The sequence below is a fragment of the Mustelus asterias genome, chromosome 18, assembly GCF_964213995.1.
Source record: "Mustelus asterias chromosome 18, sMusAst1.hap1.1, whole genome shotgun sequence".
Lineage (NCBI taxonomy): Eukaryota > Metazoa > Chordata > Chondrichthyes > Carcharhiniformes > Triakidae > Mustelus > Mustelus asterias.
The window spans coordinates 64,515,584-64,531,576 of NC_135818.1; the positions used below are offsets into that span (position 1 = coordinate 64,515,584).

General features: G+C 39.6%; 1 protein-coding gene across 3 annotated transcripts in view; it reads right to left on the reverse strand.

The window, feature by feature from the left end:
* togaram1 (TOG array regulator of axonemal microtubules 1) overlaps positions 1-15,993 on the reverse strand; it is a 105,244-nt gene that overhangs the window by 35,685 nt on the left and 53,566 nt on the right. For all 3 annotated transcript variants that reach the window (XM_078234163.1, XM_078234164.1, XM_078234162.1), the window contains 6 exons: positions 15,538-15,834; positions 8,868-9,148; positions 7,921-8,153; positions 6,886-6,983; positions 3,981-4,163; positions 708-806 (listed from right to left, as the gene is read on the reverse strand). In XM_078234163.1, the coding sequence (XP_078090289.1) occupies positions 708-806; positions 3,981-4,163; positions 6,886-6,983; positions 7,921-8,153; positions 8,868-9,148; positions 15,538-15,834 (1,191 nt within the window). The remainder of the gene's footprint in view (positions 1-707; positions 807-3,980; positions 4,164-6,885; positions 6,984-7,920; positions 8,154-8,867; positions 9,149-15,537; positions 15,835-15,993) is intronic.

Here is a 15,993-nt window from a genome sequence, read left to right on the forward strand (position 1 = left end):
AGAGTTAAAGTGGGAAAGCAGACTTCAGAGGTCATTTAAAAGTTTGATGCCATTTCACTAGAGTCTGGGAATTGTTAGTTAAAGCAATTGTGAATGATTTGTACAACAGTCAAGCCAAAGATATCCTGAAGGGTGAGTGGTAAAATCTGGATGCTGGATTCTTGTTAAAAGTGGCACAGAAGCTTTGTTGAAAGAGTACTTTGGAAAACCTGGATTTCGGAATACAAACTGCTGATAGAAAGCATTATTGTGAAAGAAGAATTTAAAACATGTTTTTCTCGGAGTAGAGTCTGGAAACTCTCATGTGACAATAATTTGGGGGGCATTTTGAGGAGAAATCCACAGTCATTCACTTGGGTTCAGTGAATAGTGAGTGTACTTGACCAGTCAACATACATGTGTTTAAAGGGACTGTGTGTTATTGAGACCCTTGTAGCTTAAGATATACTTTGTTATCTGTGTTAATCATAAAATCTGTGCATATTTGTGAAGTTTAGTGGGGAGTAAAGGAGTAATTCAACTTTGTGTTTAATAATTTTTTTTATTGTTAAAATTAATGAGAGGTCCCGTGACTCTGTTCCTCCGCATTTTTGAAAAATGAGCCAGGGCTCCATTCTGGGATCTTTCTGTCCAGTTATATCAACTGGGATTGGAACAGTGACATATGGAGAACATGAAAAACAAGAACAATTGCTCAATAAATCTACCTTTTCCTACAATAACGACAGAGTCCTCAGTGAACCCATTTCCAGAACTTGTATCGTGGTTGTGCATCTGCTGCGTATTGAAGGTAGATCCTGTCAGTCCTAGTTGGTTAATAAATATGACAACAATAATTTTAATATTGTGCATTGTCTATTATTCAGAAATAGAGTGTTGTAATGAAGGGAACACAGCAGCCATTAGTTTCACTATCTCTGAAAGTTAATTTCATCTGTAAGTATTACAAAGAGCAGGGTTCGTGGCTGAACAACATAATGTAGGTCTCTCAATTCTTATACAGAGATTAGGAGATAGTAGCTGTGATTGGAGGTGTGGATAGTGGGGGAGAGGGACTAGGGGAAAAAAATATTAGATTTAATATAGCAGTTTTGATTGGTAGCTTACCCAGCCAATCCCTGACAGAGTGTGTTGAGAAAGGACAGAGACCTGGTGGGCCAGATTTTGCAGTGGTTAATGGCAAACTGCTGGCACCCACTGTCATTACCTCTTTGAGAATGATTGCAACTTCAGGCAAACATGCACAGATTAACAAGGACATTTGGAAGCTGTGGTCTCAGTCAGATCTCCACCACAGAATGTGAATCTCTCCCAAAGCCACATATTAGTGGGATTTTTCAACTTTCCCACTCCATTTCACTATTTGAATCCCCCTAACAGGTGATTGAGTTTTTACCAATGATATGTTCAACAAAATTTGATGAACAACTGAACTGACTCTAAAAAAATCATAATTGTGGATTTCTGTTATATTAATTGCATTGAAGCTAAAATGATTATTTAAAAGTATTTAACTTTATTCAGTTATTTTAGCATTTACCTTTAGTCCATATATGTGTCCCAATCTTAAATTACCTCTATGTACATTATTAAATGCAATTATATTTTAGTGATATTTGTTTTTGTCATTGGTTGCTTGGACAGACATCTCTGCTGGTCCCTAATGGAAATCCCCAGGAAAGAACACCATCAGTTGCAGTATCGTAAAGGTAAATTTTTTGGCAGAGATCACTGATCTCTCAGCAAGACTCAGCAAGTGCTGTGTACCTGGCAAGCTTCAGGTCGAAGTATGTAGATGCTGCTTTCATCTACCTTTAGCGCTTTGCTGTCCAAAGTTGGGCACAGGAGGCAATATGGAAGGGTGGGAGGGGGTATTGTGTAGAGACAGGACATGGGGGAGGGTTTTCGAACACTGGCAGGGCAGTGGAGAGGCGGAGGCAGGTCTAAGGAGTGCAAGGAACAGAATTATAAGAGTTATAAGACTGTCCAAGGAAGATGTATAGGTTAGGTGGATTAGTCATGGCAAGTACGCAGGGTTACAGGGATAAGTCGGAGGGGAGGGTTTGGGGGAATGCTCTTTCAGAGAGTCGGTACAGGCTTGATGGGCCAGGTGGCTTCTTTCTGCACTATTGTTTTAAGAGTCCAAGAGGGACTTGGGCTGAGACCACTCTGTTGGGGGGCATATTGAAGAGACTGTCCTGGGGCCGAGGCCATGCTGTCAGGAGCATAATGAAGAGAATGTCCTGGGGCTCTGCAGGCCATGAGAGGGCTCTGCATGATACCCATGCCTTAGCCCCAGTCTTGGGTGAGGAAAGCCTCTCTGTGCAGTGATGGCCGTGCACTGTATGGTGTGCAGGGTACATGGTCAGTCACCTAAGGATTTTGGTCCTCATGCTTGGAGTCATGCACTGTAGAGCAGATGGCACAGTCAAGGTCAGGGCTAGTAGCTGTAGTCATGGCAGGGGTGCTGCCCTGGAAAATCAGGGTACATGTGACCTCAGAAAGGGAAGGAGTCAGGCTGACAAAGGGCATGGGGAAATCAATATTAATGGATTCAGGGGAGAAAAGGAATGTCTACAAGGATAATGATGGATTCAAGATTAACAAGGGGAGGCTGGATAGTGATAGGAGGAAGGCGAATTAGGAGACAGTGAGGATTCAGAAGCATGAGGGGGACTTGGTGGGTGACAAGAGGAGGTTGGAAGCTGATCTTCTAGCTCACCTTCAATGACGCAGTTTGACAAACAAGCTGGAAGGGAGGGGGTCTCTGGGGGTGTGGAAGGAGTTCAGCACAGCAAATATTGGCTGATTAAAGGGCACCCTATAATTGTTTTGCTCAAACTATGCAGAACATGGTTCAGCTGAGTGCTCGACACGAGGGCCTAATGCATAATAAATGAGTTTGGCTTCTTTACTAACTGTATATTCAGGCGACAATCCATCACATTTAGTTACTGAGGTGCATATGGTGATAATTGGCATCTGATCTTTACTGAGGCATGTCAGAATGGATGTAGGTCCAAAATCAAGGTCCACATCTGCTGTGCAGGGCCAGCTGGGGCCCTACAACTCTCCATGTTCCCAGTGCACTGGTCATGGAATTCAAGGCACCATTATTGCAGTCAGGACACAAGTACAAGAATTAGGTATCCATAGTTACTGTCAAGGCCACTGAAGGACAAACAACGCAAGGCTGATTGTGGTTCCTCTGACTTGAGTCTTTTAGCCTACTGTTATGCTCAGCTTTGAAGTGATCTTTAGCACAGGCAGTTTTAATTTCATGAAATCAGCTGCAATTCCTTCCAAAGAAAAAATTGCATGACTTATTTTCAAGGTAGTAGTTTTTGCACAAACAACAATGTTAGTATAGAATTCTAAAGCATTTGCAAAGGAAATTTTTGTTTGTAATTTAATTCATCCATAAATGACATGTTATTCCTCATTCCATTTCGCTTCATCTATTTTACAATCTCACCTGTTTGATTTGCAGTATCCTGATATCCACATATTTAGAACACAATAAAGTCTTCATATAATTGGATGATTTTGACTTGCTGTGATAACAATTCAGCTTATAAACACAATGTCTTAGCAATAGGCATCTCATTACATTTTGAAAACCAGTTTTAAATTTTTGAAAATGGACAATAATTACTTGGGTACTATAATACTAAATTAGGATTTCATGAAATGGTTATTCATTGAGTTTAAGGAGGTTTTAACCAGTTCTCAAATTCCCAGGATCCAAAGTGCACACGCTTAACAATAATATTGTGAATGGCATTACTAAAGCAAAGACTGTCATTTTTAGTTATAACAATACTCATATAAAAGTTCTAATTAACCACAACCATTCCAATTACGAGCAGCCATTTAGCACTATATATAGCTAAGCGGTGAAGTATTTGTGTATCAACACACATGACAAATTAAAGCATTTGTTATCTGCATGAAGAATATCTTGTATGAACTATACTGACCTCTTGTGGATTTATTATTACTGGTTATATTTTTTTGATGCTCCTTGGATTGAAATTTGAGAGAGCTAGAGTGAGATACTTCAATTGGTTTCTCCTCTTCAGAATCTGCAATTCCATTTCCATAAGTCATGCGTTGACCAACAATACTCACATCAGATGTTGTTCTATCGCGGAAAGTTACTCCTGTTTAAAAACAAAAGCCATTAAACGCAGACATCATTTTTAAGTTGTTTTCACAACTAGGGTATTTTCTTCTTTCTTACAAATACCATGCAACATTCCATGGTAATGATGCAACGTATTCACAGGCCCCTCAGAATCATGAGATTGTTGCCTATTGCGACCCATTCTTTATTAGCAACTTTTGATTACACACATTGCAGATCAGAAGCCAATGAGAGGAGCACAATATGGGCAAGAACCAATAGGAAGCACTCGGATAACTAGACGGTTATCAAGTACCAAGAACAACGCTAGCAGTATCACCAAGACTGTGCTCTCTGAGTGCTTGTTTAACATTTATCAATTTAATATTTATATATCTTAACCCCAATAGGTTTATGTGCTCCATGTACATGAAATGCAGTGCAAATTAAATATAGTTATATGAAGAAAATAATACAGGAATTGCAAGAAACTGTAGGTGGGTGGGGAGAAATATCTTGGATTGCTGGATTTGTTCGGGTCTATTCCCAGAATCTACCAGCTCTAAGTTGGCTTCTGAAATTAGCAAAACTTCATAAATACATTTAGACTCGGTTCAGAATAATCTTGTTTCTTCACCACTTTAAAATAAATTTAAAAAATGGTGAGGTGGGTTGTAGTCTTGGGGGGGTACTTCACTCAAGAATTAAATCACATTCAACTGTGAAAGCAGTTTCTCTCCCTGTACCCGGTGTTAAATCAACTGATCTGGCAACCTATTTCATCCTAAAAAACCTCTCCAATACTTAAAATGCTATTTATCATTTAATTATCCTCCAATCTATCTGAACTGCAGTCTATCTCCACAGAAACATGGCACTATCCTGTTGCTGTGGACACCAATACCTGCTTTCACAAAAGTAGGCACTTTGGCAAACAGAGATGACTACAATTGATTTGGAAGACATGATCAATTAGTAGAATAAGTTTCCTTCCAGCCATCAGTTTGAATCTACTGCCAAGTCAAGAATAATCTTTGGGTGGCACCTATTATGCAGCAACAAGGCAGGATAAGCATTCAAGTTGAAGTATTCTCATGGACAGCAAGCCAGAAAATAAAATGTACTGTTTTTCCCACTTTTGATTAAAGTTTTACAGAGAGCAAAAGAAGTGGTTGGAACATACACGTGGGATTCAGTAGAAGGCAAAACATCATTAACAACTTCCAAAAAAAGTGAATTTTTATCATGACAGAGATTTGGCATTCCACAAACATGGAATTAGTTTTCCAGGGTCAGTAAGACTGTTCAGCAGTAATCATGAACTTAGTACCCCATCACAGAAAGAATAATAGTGTAAAAGTTCTCATTAGTTCAACGATTCCTACTTGATTGGGGATTGTGGGTACTTCAACACTGCATCATCTAATGAAGCTTAGAATCATTGTCAGCATCTTATGGAGTATGGTAGCATAGTGGTTATACTACCAGCCTAGCAACTGAGAGGCCAGAGGCTCAAGTTAAAATTCCACCATAGCAGTTGGGGAATTCAAATAAATTTGGAACCAAAAATCTAGTATCAGTAATGGTGGCCATGAAACTATTGATTATCATAAAAATTCATCTGGTTCACTGAAGTCCTGAAGGAAAGAAAATTTATCATCCGTACTCGGTCTGGTCTACACATGACTCCAAACTAAGAACAATGGGGTTGATTCTTAACTGCTTCTGAAATGGCCTAACGAGCCATTCAGTGGTAGAAACAAAAGCTTCCATTAGGTCAATTAGATATTGCAAAACACAAACTGTGTTTGTGCAGACTGTAAAAGTTGATGTTAATTTCAAAGGGGTAACAATGATGAACACTGACAGTTTTGCTGTCATGACTAACACAGAATACAGACTCTTGTGTTGTACATTGAGGAAAATAAACAGTCAACAAAGCAGGAGGGAACAGTGAGGAAAGGGACTGCAGTTTCAATAGCCGAGGGTTTGAAAGTACTACCTGAAGTAGCACTAAATCATAAAGACCCAATTAAGATATGACTTCTACTCTGTATTGAGTTGGCTGATATCTGTACTGCCATGCTATTAAAGGCTTCAAGGCCAAGGCTCCCGCCCCTCTTCACAATTCAGTGTTCCCTGCTGGGAAAGGGCAGATAACAGAGGAAAATAAACGAGGAACGAAGCACGAAAACGCAAGAAAATTGGCTGAGAACCGGACAATCAAGATGTGATGCTCCCCACAAGCTAATAGACTCCCAAAACTCCCGAGCAGCGTCCACGACAAATGATCGCATAAATGACTGAGGAAAGATTTCCAATTCACGTAGAGAGGAAGGAAATAAAATTTGCAAAATGACGTATGCAAATTAAAAATACATATACTACTACTGAAAAACGCTACCGAAACAGAAACTCAACTAGAACCTAATCTGTCCGGCAGATGCAGGGAACACTTGGATTGGATTCCAGAATTGCCCATTAAGTTCAATGGAGCCCAAATTGGGTAAGGATGTAAAATAGGATTGTGACATCACGCCAGACAGGTTAGGTTAAACATTAGGGTCAAATTTCTAAAGACTGTGTGCGAGTGACCAATAGCTTCAGATATACATTGCAATATCCTGCAGTTTTCTGAGTTATCTATAAGCTTGCTTTAAATAAATGAAGTGGTGTAAAAAATACACTATAAAACCTACATTACACTTTTGGATTGCCGAGCAATTTCTTAAAAAATAATGAATTTTTAAAGGTGGTACCCGAGATGGGGCTGTATTCTACTGGAGAAGGCTTGGCTTTTCCCGATGGTGTCTGACCATGCCGTGGTTTGGATCCTAATTGGGAACAACCATCAGACCTATTGAAACCACAATCAAGCACATCAAAGAGTTTGAAAGATCAATGCAAAAGTTTTAAAATATTTATCAAAGAGGTATTCATTTAAACCTAGTAACTTATAAAATGATTGGTGCTCATTTAAAAATCATTTAAACATAGCTTTAAATAATTATTGCATTACCACAGCAGCATTTTCATGATGTTTTAAAGATAAAGATTATAAAATAATTAAACTAGAGGGACAATAAATAAAAATAAAACAAGGATATAAAGCAAAAATAAAAATAAAGCAATGAACAATGGAAAGACTGGATGAGCAGAACATAGTATGGTCCATTACAATAATGTCACCTTGACATGTTTGGCAAGTTGGAACTGAAACTCAGACCTGGAGGATAGCGCAGGTTTGATTGCTGTTCATCAGGGCGGCAGTGGCTAATAAAATTGGCTTCAGTGCCCTTTGGAAATGAGAAGGAGAGAAATGCAGCCCAATACAGGGCTATTACAAAACTTTAACCTTTTAGGCTAAAACTTGCACAATTAATTGGAAACTGGAAAATAAACAAATAAAAAAATGAACACTTGGTTGAAAAGTGAAATGAAATGGTAAGATAAAGTGTGACAGGATACTGATAGTTCTGGCTCTCTGACGAGCTTTGACAAAGGGTCATCTAAACTCGAAACATTGGCTCTATTCCCTCCCCACAGACGCTGTCAGACCAGCTGAGAGTTTCCAGCATTTTGTTTTTGTCTCAGATTCCAGCATCCGCAGCAATTTGCTTTCATATTATACTGATAGTTATTTATTGCATTATGCAAACCTTTAGGTATCAACTTCTATGAACACTAAGTGAATGCTCTGAAAAATTAATATGACAGTGTATCTGCATTATTGGAGTCACAATACAGATATTGAGAACTCAGTAAGACTGAATACTGTCAACTTTATTACTTACATTATTTTCTTGCCACAGGGGCTGCAAGGCAATGGAGATGTCAAAGACTCCTGGCTGCAAACATCGCTTTCACTGTAAGTGCTTATGTAAGGCGATGAAGTACGTGATGTAGAATCCACACCAAGTTCCAGTTTAAGGGCGGAGTCTGGACTCTCAACATCAGATGCACTGCTGCTCAGTTTAGCTCTTTTCTTTGCAGCACTGTTTCTCAAAGACTTCAGGGCACTCATCATCTATAAGAAATAAGAAAACCTCTATTTTGTAACAAAATCTAAGACTGCAATCTCTTTCTGGAAAGGGAAGCACCACTTCCTGATTTGTTTTTATGCAAGGCATTCAGAACCTCGTGTTGAGAACAGGCTGTTTAACAAAGTGCGCAAGACAGCTTTTTAATGCAGCTCCGTTGCCCCTCATGTGACAATTTACTTATACCAAGAATCAATCAAATGAACCTTTGTTGATTAGAGCACAAATAAGTGTGACCACTGAGCCATGGTTGACTTTTGTAGTAATTGTTGGTTCAAACCTTATTCTAATGTTTAAACTCAGAAGTTAGTTGGCACTCCTCTGTAACCCCGACATTGCACCGCACTGTTGGAAGCACGGTTTTTGGATGAGGTACTATACAAGTTCCAGTGGTTCAGATGGACATGAAAGATCCTTTATTATTCACTGAACACTGCAGTTCTCCCGATATCATGGCCAACATTCTTCACTTAACTCATGCCACAAAAAGAAATAGATTAACTGGTCATTCATCTGGTTTGTTTTTGGAAGGTAGTTTGCGCAGACGAGCTGCTGCATTTCAGTCACTGTACTTTAAAATAATTATTGTAAAGTAATTTACATAAATGTAAATATTTATATTTTCAAGTTTAATATTATCAGTGATATTAGTATATATATTTACAGAAAAACAAATATTTTTGAAGCTTGCACATACTAACCTCTTCATGTTCTGTTTCATCTTCATTGTTGTCGAGTGAGGAAAGATCCAATTTCAGATTTTTGTCAACACTCTTCCTTTCCTCCCAAACCACCTCAGATTCTGCTCCATTTGTTCCTTTTCTATTACCATATCGAGCAACTTCTGCCTCAACCATTGGACTTGTACCTCTTGGAATTGGAGGGACAGGTTTCGTAGTGTTGAGATCTCTCCGAGATGATGGTAACCTTACCAATGTGGGTTTAAGCGGTATGGGAGAACGACTTTCTTGCGAGCTCTCTCCTGGATAACCACACAATTAAGTAAATAGACTCACTATAATACACAAGATAATGAACTAGCTAAAAAATATATACAATGCGAATCTTTATTTATATTTGAATACACCCTGTAACTTTCCCATTTTGGAAATCTAATGTTCCAAAACACTAGTTGTCTGGAAATGTTTTGATCAGACCCACAAAACTCATCTTACATCAGCACTTGCACTGAAAAAGTGATGTTTATGCCAGGAGTCTTTGACACCTCCATTGCCTTGCATCATTTTAGTAAAGTACTTTGGGAGCAAAAACATGGAAGATACAGTATTTCGTTATGATTCAGTTAGGGACACCTTTTGTCTAAAGCAGACAAAGTTTGAAATCCCAATTACCCACTAAAAGAAAAAAGCCACAATATTCCACTGTTTCAAAACAAAATAATCTTTACCAGGCAAAGTCAGAAAAATAAAACAATCCACAAAACTTATCTTATTCTAACATTCAACATTAACACAAGGTAAATGTGAATTAACAGGCAAACTGTGATCAAACACACCACAATGTACATTAATTGGCAGGTGCAACGAAGACAGATCCCAAAGCTATCTCAGCAACCCACCTGAGATGGGTGGGTTATAGTGACCACTGTCAGTCATAAAATTTCATTAAAACTCTAGCCCGCTCACGAGGGATTTTAACTCTTCACTTTCAAAGATTTAGCCTTTGAATTCCCTCGAGCCATTCTCAGACTGCTTCACTCAGATGCCTCAATGACTACTCACCTCCCAATTGTTCAATCCCTTCTCCTGAGGCTGCCTTCAATGGGACTCTCAAAACTACACTCCTGCCCCTAATTACCAGCTCACTCCCAACCCTTTCGCAGACTGCTAACTTCACTGAGTTGGCACTGCTCCTCGGTTTCTCTGAACTCCAGTCTCTTGGCTGTAACAAGCTACAACCAGCTCCCAAGGCTTTGAGCCCTAACTACCAGGCACGGAACCAGTGACTTTCCTCCACCTTTCCAGCTTCCCAGGACTTCTTTCTGAGCCCCAAATGCCTGGAGCCTGTTCACAGCTCCAAGAGCTTTTTAGTAGGTTGCAAACCATATATGAGATCTAAACTGCAAACTACCAGAAAACACACAGATAAATTGAAAGCAGAGAACCGTCTTAAGTTCCACCCATCTCCATGAAACGTAGCCTTTCGTGACTGATTGAATGCTTTTAAACTAATAAAACTCTAACTCCCAAAACAAAACATCTCTTGGGACTTTATTTGCAAGTAATGTAAATATTACATCTACAGCTCTCCAGCTAAGTAAGCCAGCTCTATTGTTTTTGGATCTCACGCTTTTAGCTATGTCAACATGGTCCCAACTTTTTAAGTGCAAGACCCCAAGTTTCTTTAGTTGCACTTATCCCCTTTTCTACAGTTGAACTTCCCAGAACTAAGATTACCTCTAAAATATTAACATGAATCAGGAACTAAATGTGCATCACAATTTGGATAAGTAAAACAATTCATATTACTGTTTTATGTTTCATCTTCATTTGTATCTACAGTGTTTTCCAGTTTACACAGTTGTAGTTAGGTGTTATAATGACATTTTGTAATTCAGAAATTTAGCAATGGCTTGGTCCCAAACATTCCAGACTGGAGAGGTTTAAAGTATATTTGAATCAAATTTAATAAGAGTTATTTAATCTCTAGATTTTTCACATAGAATTGTATGGTTAGTTTCAAATTATCAATGGAATTAATCACAAGAACTAGGAGCAGGAACAGGCAATTCAGGCTCTCAAGCTTGCTCCGCCATTTAATATGATCATGGCTGATCTCATCTCAGCCTCAACTGCACTTACCTGCTCATTCACCATAGCCCTTCACATAATTAAAAATCTTCCTTAAATTTACTCAAAGTCCCGGCATCCACCACGCACTGGGTAGTGAATTCCACAGACTGACGACCCTTTGAGAGAAGTAATTTTTCCTTATCTCTATCTTACATCTGCTACCCCTTATCCTAAAATGATAACCTTTTGTTTTAGATTGCCCTGCAAGAAGAAACATCCTCTCCACGTCTACTTTGTCAATCCCACTTATCATAGATTTTCTACAGTGCAGGAAGCGGTCATTCAGTCCATCGCATCTGCATCGACTCTGACCGTACCAAGGTCCTTTCCCCAACCTTAACCCGTAACCTCATTCACCATGGCTAATCCACCTAACCCGCACTGTGGGAGGAAATCGGAGCAACCGGAGAAAACCCATGCAGACACAGGGAGAATGTGCAAACTCCACACAGTCACCCAAGGACAGAATTGAACTTGGGTCCCTGGCTCTGTGAGGTAGCAGTGCTAACCACTGTGCCACACCCTACTCCCATTTTCCATTCTCCTTGCAATAAACATGCACATTACATTTGCCTTCCTCACTTCATTATACTAACCTTTTGTGATTCTCATAGAACTCATAGAACCCCTACAGTGCAGAAGGAGGCCATTCGGCCCATCGAGTCTGCACCGACCACAATCCCACCCAGGCCCTACCCCCACATATTTACCTGCTAATCCCTCTAACCTACGCATCTCAGGACTCTAAGGGGCAATTTTTTTAACCTGGCCAATCAACCTAACCCGCACATCTTTGGACTGTGGGAGGAAACCGGAGCACCCGGAGGAAACCCACGCAGACACGAGGAGAATGTGCAAACTCCACACAGACAGTGACCCGAGCCAGGAATCGAACCCGGGACCCTGGAGCTGTGAAGCAGCAGTGCTAACCACTGTGCCACCGTGCCGCCCAGATTCATTACCCAGATCCCGCTGTACCACCAGGTTCTGTGATCTCTGTCCATTTAAATAGTATACTGCTCTTCTATTCTTCCTGTCAAAGTGGACAAGTTCACATTTTCCCACATTATATTCCATCTGCCAAATTTTTGTCCACTCACAACCTATTTACATCCTTTGCAGACTTAATTCCTCTTCACAACTTACTATTTTGCTCTACACTCCAGTGCCATCAGTAAATTTGGCAACCATGTATTCTATCCTTTCATCCAAGTTATTGGCACATAGATTGTAAATAGCTGAGGCTCCAACATTGAACCCAGTGGGACTCCACTAGTTACAGCTTGCCAAACCAAAAATGACCCATTTATGACTACTCTATGTTTCTTGTTAACTAACCAATCTTTTATCCATACTAATATGTTACCCTCCTACCATGCGCTCGTATAGCAAAACATGACTGTGTTTTGTGATGTGGCAGCTTATCAAATGCTGTTTGGAAGTCCAAGTACGCAACAGCAACAGGTTCCCCTTTGTCCACAATCAATATTCGTTATCTCAAAGAACTCTAATATGCTAGTTAAACATGATATCCCTTCCACAAAACCATGTTGACTTTGTCTGATCCCATTATGATTTAAGATATCCTGTTATAACCCTTTTAATAATAGATTCTGACAATTTCCCCAAGACCGATGTAGCATAGCATTAGGAGAGCCAGTTTCCAGGCTAATACACCACCACAAAGATTGTACATCTCGCAAATTCTATCCTCTTCCCTCCCCCTCTTCTTCCTACTTACTGTGGAAATCTATCCCTCCCTTTTCATCATGACAGGAGTCTGTTGCTTCAGACACCGACATCTCATTCTGTAATTTCCCCCTTCCACAAGCCGCTTGGTCTTTCTTTTAAAGAACTGAGGTGAAAACTACTGAGAGATTTTTTTCTTTGTCTCTGTCTTCTTGCAAGTTATCAATTATGGAAAGTGACAATTGGTTAGCTGGAGATTGCAACATTCAAGGCACAGGAGGCCCAAGAGTTGCTACATTAGATTTTGCTGGAAAATATCCTGTTGGGATGTTTTAATAGGTCAAGGATCAGTGAACAGCAGTTGGTGAGGAGTTAATTAGGAGCAGATAAAGAGCCTCCATGCAAATAAAGTGCTGCTGTTGGCTGTGTTACTGAAAAGGTAGTTAAAGGTTACTGGCTCCATGCAGTTGGAGTTCAGAGAAACCAGTGGGGAACTGAGAAGGCAGTGGGAGGTCATTGGTTCTGTGCTGCTGGGAAATTGAGTCTCAGTAAAGCTCTGGGGCACTTATCAGCTCAGTGGAGCTGAAAGGAAACTGCCTGCTAGACTACTGAAAGCTGGGTAAAAAAATAAACCCTGTAAGCAGCAGTCATCTGTTGGTGAATCTGGCAATTGGGACAAAGGAAGACCCTAGTGGGGTTCTGCTTGGAGAGCTGGAGTTGTGACAGTGATGAGATGCTGGAATGCTGCCTTGTGAATTCAGTGGGACACAGTGTCCAGAGAAGAGTTTGATCAACTGGGAGGTGAACAGCCATTAAAGCAGTCTTGTTGGAGAATTGGAGCAGCTTTTGAGGGAAATCAGAGGCCAGATCTTTGAAAGGGAAGAGCTGAAAACTCTCAAGAGAGAGACAAAGTGTTAAAGAATTTTTGTGACTCACTGATGTCTGGGTGGGTTGCTGAGAAATCCATGGAATCGGTTTTGGTTGTGTTTGCTTGTGAAGTTTGGTGGGCTGTTTGACCAATTTGCCTGTTAATTCATGTTTACTTCATATTAATTCTGGATGTTACAGTTTAAGGTAGACAGTGTTTACCAATTGTTTTGATGACTTGTATATAGTTAAACTTATTTTGTTTGATATTGTGGAATCTTGTGACTTTCGATAAGCAATTGGGATTTGAAATTATGTCTACTTTAAACAAGATACTTGCCCCAAACCGGATCTTAACCAATTTAAGGGTCTGGTCTGGAATCATAACCTACCTTCCTTGTATGTTATCGTTCCTGGCCTGCAGAAGTTATATCCTTTCCTGGTCCAGTGAATGCTTAACAGAAGAATGTTTCAATTACAAAGCTCCTCCACTGGATCTGATCCGTTTCATGGATTTAATGGGAAATTAATGTACTGAGATGACATTAGCTGATGTCAGTCTGGAGGCAGCAACCTCTACTATGACATGACTCAATGGGTAGCAACACTTAAGATACATTATTCAAAGAAGTCATTTCCCACAAGATCTTGTTTTCCTGAAGAGTGAAAATCTGCTGTTGTTGGGGGCTGTGTCTGGTGTTTTGGGAAGCTGCCTTCTCTTCAAACAGTTCAGTGTATCCAGATAGCTGTGGGCTTCAATCAAAGGACTCAATTTCCATTATCACGAGAGTAGTAGACTTTGCTGTATTGAACCTGCTTAAAGGGTTTTGTCTATGGTAAAGCTTTTGGTTTGGATTGGAATACATTAGATATATTTGTTAAGGGTTATACATTATAGTGGTTGTTCTGTTTCTTGTTTGTAATTGATAAAAGTTCTTGCTAATTTTCTTACTACACATATTAACTATATTCTTAAATAAACTTTGTTTGATAAAAACTCCCTAGTGGATCAATTAAAATCATACCTGAAGTGAAACATCTCATGCTCCTCCCAGCCAAATTCAAGATGCAAAACTTACGATTCAGGCGGGCTCCACATAACACTTTGGAGTTTCTGATCTGAATCATCATAATATCAACTCACAACACAATGCAATAAATAGAGGGAACAAAATAGTACTACTTGTCAATCAGTACTAGGAGGCATAAATTTAAGATCACCTTGAGAACAGAAAACATAATTGACATTTAGTTGTTAGTTGGCGGAATATACCAGAATAATGATTATAATAATAGCTTTTAAAGAGAAAGTAGGTAAATATATAAATAATATTAGTATGGGAAATGAAAGCAAGTGGACAGACTTTTCAGATGGGCTGAGTAATGTCATTGATACTATAACATTTTGAGATTGTATTGGTATTGGAGGTGGTAGAAGAACAAAAACCAGAAGCAGGAGTAGGCCATTTGGCCCTGCTCCACCACTCATTTTGATCATGGTTGATTACCAAATTCAATATCCTGATCCTGCCTTTCCTCCTATATCCCTTGATCCCTTTAGCCCCAAGAGCTATATCTGATTCCTTCTTGAAGTCACACAAGTTTCAGCCTCAACTACTTTCTGTAGTAATGAATTCAACAGATTCACCACTTCCTGGGTGAGGAAATTCCTCCTCACCTCAGTCATAAAACGTTTACCCCTTATCCTCAAACTATGACCCCTAGTTCTGGACTTCTCCCACCATTGGAAACATTTTTTCTGAACCTACCCTGTCTAACCCTGTTAGAATTTTATAAGTTTCTATGAGATCCTCATCACTCTTCTAAACTCCACTGAATATAATTCTAACCAACTTAGTCTCTCCACATACGACAGACCCGCCATCCCAGAAATCAGCCTGGTAACTCTTCGCTGCACTCCCTCTAAGTTTAAAAAAAGTTTATGTTTTTAGCATTTCCTACAAACACTGAAATAAATTTATAACACTCAAAGCTCTCTTACCAAAAATGAGCAAATCCTCAGACAACTGATTGGTCAGCCTCCGAGAGCTGGGTTTAGAGACTCCATCGAAATGTTCGGTAGGCCACGAGTTAGAAAAATGAACACTTTGTTCCTGAAATTTTTTCAAGGATCCTTCACTCACTGAGGCGCTGATTGGCTTAGTCCCAGTTGGCAATGGAAAAGATGGAAGATAGTGAGGTCCTTGGCTGCAGCTGGAAGTTGGAAAAGGAGTAGGATCGATAGCAATGGGACTGTAGAAAGCATGGTTCTTGCTGGAAAGAGCCAAACTAGAACGGACTGTTAAATAAAAACACACAAATTAGTTTTTGGAAATGCCTAACTGAATTCAAAAAGTATTACTGAGAAATGAAAGGAAGATATTTAAATGCATGGAATTTTTACAACAGGAAAATTTCACAGGCTAAGAGTGGCTCAGTCAAATGTACTTTCTTGCAC